Here is a 10749-nt window from a genome sequence, read left to right on the forward strand (position 1 = left end):
GCTTGATATGAGCGTTCAGCTGCACAACAGGTGGTCACCGTTGTCTGATTCTCCTCTTTGTGATTCACCATGCATTTTCAATATGAGACTGCAGGCAGGCCGGTCAGACAAACACACTGTGTCTTTTAAGCCACGCTATTGTACAAGGGTTCTTCAAAAAAAGAAAAAAAAATTTAAAATGCTTTTTTTTTAAATTGCGTTACGCTATCTCTCTACTGGTGATGACCCCCGCCCGGATTGAGGAGAGCGAACTGACACACGTCCCCTCCGACACGTGTACAGTAGCCGACTGCATCTTTTCACCTGCACGAGGCGAGTTCATATGCGGATCAGCTTTGTGCATGGAGAGCCACACCCTGATCGCATTATTCCCCTAATCTGTGCGGATGCCATCAATCAGCCAGCAGAGGTCGTAATTGCATCAGTCCCTATCCAGCTCCCTCCCTGGATGAACAACAGCCAAACGTTGTTCATATAGCCGCCCAGCCAGATGGCAGAGCTGAGATTCGATACGATGTATTTGAAAGCCCAGCTCTGGTGTGCTGGCGTATTTTACCGCTGTGCCAAATTACGAATCTTTTCTACATAGTCACCTTCCGATGTATCCGAGGCATACCAACTTTTTAAAGCCATTAGTAAAAAATGTTTTTGGTTGAGCGTGTAGCCGCTGATGCACCGCTGCTTTCAGATCATCACATGAAACTCTTCTTCTCCTTAAAGCTTCTTTGAATGGTCCAAAAAGGTGGAAAAATTCACTATAGCGCTAAATCTGGACTATAAGCTCTCTCTGTCTCTCAGACATGACCAATTACTACCACCCTCACCGTTTCCAACCAAAATATAAAAGTGCAGAAACTTTTTGAATATCCCTCGTAATAAGTTCAGAATGAGATGTGGCATTGTCTTGGTGAAATTACTATATTTTGGCTATATTTATTACAGTATCTTGATGGTTTATCATGCAATGCCATCTGAGGGCTCTAAGGTCATGCACAGACTGAGATTTTTCTAGATTCCTTGAACATTTTCACTATATTATGTATGGTAGATGGTGAAAGGTCTAATTTATTTGCAATCTTGCGTTCTGTGTGCTGAACTTCATGAAAGAATTGTCCAGATCGAAAAGTGGTGAACCACGACCATCACTGCTTGTAAAGGCTGAACCTTTGACGAATTCTCCTTCTATACCAAATCATGATTCCTTTAACTGTTACCGATTCATCTGCTTATTAAGGAATGATTCAAAACCCTGTAACATCAAACTTCTATAAACTTTTTACTATTTTTTTCCCCATTTTCAACTTTTTGAGTGTCTTTAAGACATTCAAGTTAAAATGTGTTTATATTTACAAAGTACATCTTTACAAAGTAAAGATCCAAAAGAATGAACAAATAACAGATTCTTCTATTTATGACATTTTACAAGATGTCCCAAATTTTCTAAAAATGGGCTTTGTACATGTTTACTGTGCTTCACAAAATCTCACTCTTAATTACATTCACTGCAAATTTTGCCAATTTCTTTTCACTTTTTTTAACCTTCTTTTAAAGGTGAGTTGGGGGGTGTTTTATCATCGCCCCTTTTTTTCCAGTGTTGACTGTAGCTGCGCCCTCATTGATGCCAGCTGTTGGAAATGAATTTAATAGATGATTCTTAATCAACAACATTAATTGAACAATGACTTAATCAATGGTTAATAATTGACAAGCCTTACATCAACTAAAATTAACTGGCTGCTTTATAGTGCCGGTGTGAGTAAACAGATGTGTGTGTGGTCTCGTGATGGATTGGCACTCTTTTCAGGGAGCAGGCTCACTGCGACCCTAATCATGATGAAGCGATCAGTAAAAATAATAGTTAAATTACATATTATAGTAGTTTAATATTTTACCTCTAAATACACTTGCTGAGCACTTCATTAGGTACGTCTTTTTGTTGCGTACATTGATTATCTTTACATGCTATACTTACCATACAGATGTGCTTAATGTCTCTAGCCCATATGTTGCTCTGTATACTTTGTCACCCTCCTGTACCTCATTTACAATTTGGAAAGGGACCCCTAAATGACCCCCATTGACCAGATGCTGTTTGTGTCATGGACCATGATTAAAAATCCCAACAACCATTTCACCTAAACACACACAACCACTTAATTATCATGTTAGTGTCATTGTAGTGTTAATCATCTCCGTGGCAGTGCTGGAGGAGAATATTGCTCCCACCAAAAATAGAAAAAAATAGAATCATGTGATCAGAAAGTCCACTGTATAAAAATCAGAACAACACTGCTGCACCTGCTACACTTATACCAGAACACACAGCTATGTTACTAAGATATTAGTAGCATTGCAGTACTAAAAACACCCAAACATAGGGCCATTGGGGGTCCTATGGGGGTCGTGTTCAAGTGATAAATGGGAGGGCTAATAAGTAATTGTAAACTTAATTTATTACAGCTGACCTACTACCTCTGGACTTCAGGGTTTGAATCCCCCAGCTGTGCTTGTTTGGTCGAGCATCATACAAACATTAGTGTGTTTGGGTGTACTCACTCACTCACTGACTGTCTTAACCGCCTATCCAATTAGGGTCGGGGGGGGGTCGGGGGGGGGGGGGTTGCTGGAGCCTGTTCCAGCTTTTCAATGGGCGCAAGGCACACAGTAACACCCTGGACGAGGTGCCAATCCATCGCTGGGCAGACACACACACATACACACACCCATTCACCGTCTCCAATTAACCTGACTGCATGTTTTTGGACTGTGGGAGGAAACCGGAGCTCCCGGAGGAAACCCACACAGACATGGGGAGAACATGCAAACTCTGCACAGAAAGGACCCGGACCGCCCCGTCTGTGGATCGAACCCAGGACCTTCTTGCTGTGAGGCGACAGTGCTACCCACCGAGCCACCGTGCCGCCCCTGTTTGTGTGTAGCTTAGGTTAATGTATTAAACTAGCGGTCAGAAGGTCAAGGTTTAGATCCATTACCGCCAAGTTGCAGTTATTAGGCCCCTGTGCAAGGCCCTTAGCCATCAATTTCTCGCACTGTATTCGTTCAGTTGTAAGTGGCTTTGGATTAAAGAGTATGCTAAATTTTGCGAATGTAAATGTGTGTGGCTAAAAACATCCAATCCCGGCTCTTGTCCCCAGGCCGTCCCCCGCTGTGCGTTTTCACTGTGGGATACATCAAACACACCACTTATGTGTATCGGCTTCCCACGAGCCGCTTTCATCTGTTAAAGCTGCAGCCTCTAGTTCCTGTTTTAGCAGCTCTAATCATTCTCGAACCCAGCGGCTCAGTATGAGGTTTTAACGTCGCAACGTGCGCCATCCTGCTGTGCGCTCTTATCTCAGTCTGCAACTGCACTATGCAAAATTGGAAACTACCAAAAAGATTTATTAAGGGGGGCAAAGACACTAGGGGAAGTCCGTCTGTAGTGTGACCTTCATGTGGCGTAACACACCCACAGAGCTTGATGTTCCCACCAAGGATAGAAATGAAGAGCTTTTTACAGCACTTGAGTTACATCTGGTGGTAGAAGATGGAAGCACAACTGATTTTGAGACTTATACGTTTTGTCTTAGGGGTCTGTTAGGATTCAGTTTATAATGATGGGTGTTTCCGTGGTTACTGTACAGTAGTGTGATTGACAGACACAAATAAAAGCTATTATATTTTGATTAAATTGAATATCCATTGCTGCTTCTCAATTCCCATCCAGTGTATTTTGAGATATATACTGATCATCCACTTACCATATTGAAGCACTTTGTAGTTCTACAATTACTGACTGTAGTCCATCTGTTTCTCTGCATGCTTTGTTATCCCTTTTTCATGCTGTTCTTCAATGGTCAGGACCACCACAGAGTAGGTATTATTTGGGTGGTGGATCATTCTCAGTCCTGCAGTGACACTGACATGGTGGTGGTGTGTTTGTGTTTGTGTGTGTTGTGCTGGTATGAGTGGATCAGACAGCAGTGCTGATGGACTTTACATCTACCAGGTGGACCAACTAGGTAGGAGTGGACAGTGAGTGGACACGGTATTTAAAAACTCCAGCAGCACTGCTGTGTCTGATCCACTCATACCCGCATAACACACACTAACACACCACCACCATGTCATTATCACTGCAGTGCTGAGAATGATCCACCACCCAAATAATACCTACTCTGTGGTGGTCCTGACCATTAAAGAACAGCATGAAAGGGGGCTAACAAAGCATGCAGAGAAACAGATGGACTACAGTCAGTAATTGTAGAACTACAAAGTGCTTCTATATGGTAAGTGGAGCTGATAAAATGGACAGTGTGTGTAGAAACAAGGAGGTGGTTTTAATGTTATGGCTGATCAGTGTATGTCTAACAACTGAGCTCAGTTTAGTATTCCCAGCTGTTTTGTTTTTTTTTCTTCCCTGAACAAAGTACTATGTGCAATTTTTTTTAAAGGGGCTGTGTCTGTTTAGACATAGCCAGTTCCGCAGAGAGCTGTAACAGACAGATTAAGCAATAAGGTAACCAGCAAACATGCTTTTCCTCGCCCTCGCCCTTGCCCTTCGCCCTAGCCAATTGCATTCATATTGCCCTTGAGACTGCGGTGGGGTAGCTTATTAAATCACTGTGCCACTCAAGCACCCCAATCAACTTGTAATTTACCTGCTTTAATTGTCTGTTTATAATTTGTTTTGTTTTCAGAATTGAGACATGTTTGCTCTGCTAGGTACACTGTTACCCTCTGATCTTTTTTATTAACTGCTGCTAATATTTTGGTTGTGTTTTTACGCCCATTGCCCTTCTGACACAACCCTCCTATTTCTTATTATTATTCGTTTTTTTCCCCCCAATTATCGGGGAAATGACACTGGGACTGCATCCGAAATCACATACTTCCATACTGAACCGTCTGTGAGAGCAGGTAGTGTGTCCGAATACCTGTTATAAAATGGATAGTTCCGGTCCTAAAATCTGATTGGCTGAGCCGCGTTCGAAGCCGTTGTAAAATTAAGCAATAGAACACGAGAGGGAGTGTGTTATCGCGAATAACATCACGGCTGTGATTTGGTCGCAGGCACGAGCTGTGATGTTATTCGCGATAACACACGACCTCAAGTGTTCTATTACTTTTATTCAACAGTTTTTACAAAATAAAGAAAGAAAATAAATCAAAGAAGCCCTGAATTTCATATTGAATATGCTTTAATATTGACAATACCTTCCGCCAGTAGTAGTTCCACAACGAATGAGTTGCTGCTATGAAAATTCCCTACCCTGCCTTAACACAGTAGGCTAAAAAAAGGCATATAGTTTAACACTACAAAGCAAATTCCAAGTTGTAAAAACTAATTTCAGGAAGGTAAGAAGAACAAGAAGAAAAAGGCAAGAACCTCCGAAGGGAAAAAAAAAGAAATAAAAAACCTCTTGCACACACCAAAGGATATGGGTGATAACAGAACTTTTAGGAACTGCTAACTGAGCTACTAAGCTAACTGTTCGCGTAACAAACACATTAATGTTCCCTACATAGTGCACTAGATTGTTTATCAGATCACGGATTTATGTTCCCTACATAGTGCACTAGATAGTGAATTAGACAATTGATTTGTTATTTACACAGTGCGCTAGATTGTATATCAGATAACGCATTCATGTTCACTACATAGTGCACTAGACAATATGTTAGACAATTGATTTATGTTATTTACACAGTGCGCTAGATTGTATATCAGATAACGCATTCATGTTCACTACATAGTGCACTAGACAATATGTTAGACAATTGATTTATGTTATTTACACAGTGCGCTAGATTGTATATCAGATAACGCATTCATGTTCACTACATAGTGCACTAGACAATATGTTAGACAATTGATTTATGTTATTTACACAGTGCGCTAGATTGTATATCAGATAACGGATTTAAAACGCGATCGGGAATAAAGTCTGTCACCTGTGTGCGCGTTTGTGTGCATGAAGCTTGTCGTCACTGGCAATGCGTCATCGGAGTAATACAGTTGTGGTGGGAAAAGGCCGTGCTGTTATCACGAATATCAGCACGGTTAGAACGCTTCTCAACCAATCAGATTGTAAGGTCGGAACTAACTGTTGTATAACCCCCTATATACGCACACCTATGACCACATCACATCATTCCATATTAATACGCCACTGAAAAGAAAAAGTACAAACTTGGTTGAACACTCTTAAGTCATGTACTGTACATGGAAGTGTCCAGATTAATATAAAAACTAATCCTAATCATTAAGCAGGTGTTTCGTCCAAGAAATAGTGTAATACTGTTTGTAGAGGAATGTTTATTGCGAACGTAATGTTCGCCCTCATGTTGCCTTGCAACATGGCACACTCTTAAAACATCCTTCCCCGTGATAAAATCGCAGTAACGCACGGTCTCTCGTGGCTTATTGCTTTAGTATCCATTAGGTAGTATGCGAAAAGTACCTGGGTGACCTACTGCACTTTTGAGTATGCAAACCTAGCACACTTGCAGTCCGATAATCTATCCCATAATTCAACTGGAGCAGCAAAGGCATTGCAGTAAAGAAGAAAGATGGCGGAAAGTGGACTAAGACAAACGTTAAAAATGTTGATTGTAGCTACTCATAATGTTATTTAGGGCTGCACACAGTGTATCACAAAAGTGAGTACACCCCTCACAAATATTTTATTATATCTTTTCATGGGACAACACTATAGAAATGAAACTTGGATATAACTTAGAGTAGTCAGTGTACAGCTTGTATAGCAGTGTAGATTTACTGTCTTTTGAAAATAACTCAACACACAGCCATTAATGTCTAAATGGCTGGCAACATAAGTGAGTACGTCCGAGTTGCGTGCATACTGCACACTTGCGTACTGAAAAAGCTTACTGCTTTACAGGCTGAGCAGTGCGCACTGTCTCGAATTTAGTATGTACCGTTTAAGTTTGGGATTTCTGACGCAGACTCCCAATGGCTAGGCTGTTTTGGCCATCTCACCTTCAACCAGGCTGATAGCACAGCTAAGACTTAAACCCCAGATCCTCCGCTCTGTGATAGTGGGCTTATGTACTTTACCACTGCACCACCCGGGTGTCTGTAACCCTCCCATTTTAGCATATCGAAAGTTTATTTTGAGTAAAAACAATGTACTACACAGAAGGTTGGTCAAGTGTTTATGAGCTAATGCATGACATAGCAGTCAGAATTGAATCTGTCTTACTTGAGAAACATTTCACTACAAATGTAAATACATATATAAAAAAAAAAAAAAATGCACTACAGGCTTCACTGACCAGGGGTTAATAAGACCTCATTGCTATATAGACACAATACCCAGGTTTCTTTGACTCTGCTTTTGCACACAGTCTTACATGTTTTTACAACAGCCATGGTTGTGTAGCAGGTTTTGCATTGTGAACGTAAGTTGCTGATATAAAATGGCTTTTTTCGATTTGGCTTTGATTCTCAGCACTGCGCAAACAGTGCTTGACCAGCACATTTAGAGTTCTGTGTTTAAAGTAAAGTGCTGGGCGGTTTGACAGTTCATTCGGTGTATTGAATTTGAATCCCTGTACAGTATGGATTTTTCATATACAGCCATATCATAGCATAATTAATACAACAGATGTAGGCTTCAATAGGCAGCAAATCATAACAGTGTTTGCCGCTAAAATCGTTACAGAGCACTGCAGATTAAGTACAGCTCACTGCTTTACCAGGTAGAATTAGGTTAGAATATAACAGTCTTAACATACAAGAGAGGCTTTGTCGATAAGGTAGATAGAACAGGAAAAAACCCAGAACATATGGAGTCTGAAGAGAAAGGAAGACCAGAGATGCTCCAAAAGAACCAAGAGATGAGCAGTGTCTGTGCACATAACATATCCACCTACGCAAAGACATGATTCATTTATAGAAAGGAAGGTTTTAGAGCAATGATTTATACAATGAAGTTTTTAATATAACACCAACACAGAAGCAACCCACTTTTTTACACCAGACTTTTTTTTTCCGTTCAATCTAGTTAGTCATATCCAATTACCTGATTGCATTACAATTCCTCTCTACTGATGTCTTCATTTTAATAACAGCATACATACAAAACCAGTGGCAATCAGAATGGAACTCGCTAGCCAACAATAAACTGCATGAAATTTTAAGCAAACTACCCTTCTGGAAAAACGTACAGAACAAACGTTATATACAAGATGCCGTATCGGACACACTCAACTTACACATTCCTATCTGATAAGGGGAGAGTAGGCCCCCATATGCAACATTTGCCAATCTACAATTACTATAAAACAAATTTTGACAGAATGTGTTAAATACAGCAGAGAAAGAGAGAGACTAGGAATGGACGGACTCAATAAGCAATATCTTCACCAGAAACGATGCAAACATGATGATAAACTTTTTTACAAATACAAACTTGAAGACTTGCTTATAAACCCAATAGGTCACTGAATTAATACCAAGATTTCATATGAAAAACTGGTCCTGCTTTGAAAATAACTCACCAGACTAAACAAGGCGTTATAAAAATCAATCAAACAAAAATCTTTACTGATATTGATCTCCACTCTGACTCTGGAGAGCTATGACTAACACACGCCCACTCCAACACATGTGCAGCAGCCGGCAACTTTTCACCTGCATGAAGCGAGTTCATATGTGAATCAGCTTTGTGTACGGAGAGTCACACCCTGATCCTCATTGTTCCTCGTCTCTGTGCAGGCACCATCAATCAGGCAATCATTGTTTGTGTAGGCATCCAGCCTGCCGGATGGCAGAGCTGAGATTCAAATCGACGAGTTTGAGATTTTAGCTCTGGTGTGCTAGCGTGTTTTACCACTGTGCTACCTGAGCGCCCTTTTACACCAGACTTGTGGTGAAGTTGGATTCATACCTCAGCATTACTGTAAACTGTGAACTTTATTAGTGGTGGTGGAGTTAAATGACAAACGAGGTGTGTGTGTGTGTGTGTGTGTGTGTGCGTGTGTGCGTGTGTTAAAGTTAGAACTGAGGGAATTGCCTAATACTAAATATTAAAATGTTAGTTTTTGTTATCAAACTTCTGTTTTCACTACGCTGCAGTTTGCACAATAAAAATAGTTTACAAGCAAGCAAACCGTACAGTACTCAAAACTTGTATTATATATGTGATCAAATTAAACTAATAGTTTATGTACAGTTGACAGTAGAATAAGCCACAGACCCCAGTCATTCAAAAAAGAAATTAAAAATTAATACAGTGATACAGCATAAAACTGAAAATCTTACAAAATCTTGGCTATACCGCCCAGCCCTAGACACTGCTTTTCTCAAGCCCAAATAAATTGGTTACTCTTTAAAAGAGTCGCACTGTGGCTTTGTGGGTAGCACTGTCACCTCACAGCAAGAAGGTCCTGGGTTCTATTCCCAGGTGGAGCGGCCCGGGTCCTTTCTGTGTGGAGTTTGCATGTTCTCCCCGTGTCTGTGTGGGTTTCCTCCAGGATCTCCGGTTTCCTTCCACAGTCCAAAGACATGCAAGTGAGGTGAACTGGAGATACAAAATTGCCCATGACTGTGTTTGACATTAAAAATCTTCAACTAGGCACCCAGGTGGCACAGCGGGATATTCCGTTGGCACATCAGCACAGAGATTCTGAACTCCTCGGTTTGAATTTCGGCGTTGCCACCGGTCGACTGGGCACCATCTGGCGGGCTTAATTGGCAGTGCTTACAGCAGAGGAGTGTACAGTGACGTGCTCTCCTTGGATGCAATCAGGTATCCTTCAGCAGCGGGAGACAAGTTAAGTGTGCCAAATTGGGAGGAAAATGGGGAGAAAATGCATTAAAACTTAAACTGATGAATCTCGTGTAACCAGTAACTACCTGTCCTGTCATGAATGTAACCAAAGTGTGTAGAACATGACGTTAACATCCTAATTAATAAAAATATACTTTAAAAAGTGCTAATTTAGTTCTACCCTTGACAAAAATGTAAATGCATACCACATCCTGTCTGATTTAAACACATCTGCTGTGCAAAACTGCTGTTTTACTTAATCCCTTGACCTGCTTTCTGTGTGCTCAGGAAAAATGTGGGCAGTCGCAAGAGGAAGCTTCCCTCGTCCAACTACAGCTCGTTGGCCAGTAAGCGGGAAGCATTAGAGAACGAGCTGAGCCCGGTTGGTACGCCAGTGACCGAGTCTGGGGGCGTTATGGAGAGTGCCATCGACAGCCACACCTTCGAGAGCCTGAGTGAAGACGACGCATCCCTCTCACACCTCAAATCATCCATCACCAGCTACTTCGGTGCGGCAGGGAGGCTCACGTGTGGCGAAAAGTATCAGGTCCTGGCTCGCAGGGTTACGCCAGAGGGCAAGGTGCAGTACCTGGTGGAGTGGGAAGGCACCACACCCTACTGAGTGCTCACAGAGGGTTCTTCAGTTCCAGGCTTGGAGAGTAACAGTAATGCACAGTCTGTCCAGGGTGTACAAATTATGTGAAACAGGTCTGCTTAATTATTTTACTTTAACAATACATAATATATTTAAACATATATATAATTTTATATAAAATACATCAGGCATAACATTATGACCACCTCCTTGTTTTTATACTCACTGTCCATTTTATCAGCTTGCACTTACCATAAAGAAGCACTTTGAAGTTCTACAATTACTGACTGTAGTCCGTCTGTTGCTCTACATACTTTTTAGCCTGGTTTTACCCTGTTCTTCAATGGTCAGGACCCC

General features: G+C 41.3%; 1 protein-coding gene across 2 annotated transcripts in view; it reads left to right on the plus strand.

Moving 5' to 3' along the window:
- phf19 (PHD finger protein 19) overlaps window positions 1-10495 on the plus strand; it is a 53393-nt gene extending 42898 nt beyond the window's left edge. For both annotated transcript variants that reach the window (XM_062998484.1, XM_062998483.1), the window contains exon 15: window positions 10086-10495. In XM_062998484.1, the coding sequence (XP_062854554.1) occupies window positions 10086-10419 (334 nt within the window). In that variant the 3' untranslated portion in view covers window positions 10420-10495. The remainder of the gene's footprint in view (window positions 1-10085) is intronic.
- The last annotated feature ends 254 nt before the right edge of the window (window positions 10496-10749 follow it).

Source organism: Trichomycterus rosablanca, chromosome 7, assembly GCF_030014385.1.
Source record: "Trichomycterus rosablanca isolate fTriRos1 chromosome 7, fTriRos1.hap1, whole genome shotgun sequence".
NCBI classification, from domain to species: Eukaryota; Metazoa; Chordata; class Actinopteri; order Siluriformes; family Trichomycteridae; genus Trichomycterus; species Trichomycterus rosablanca.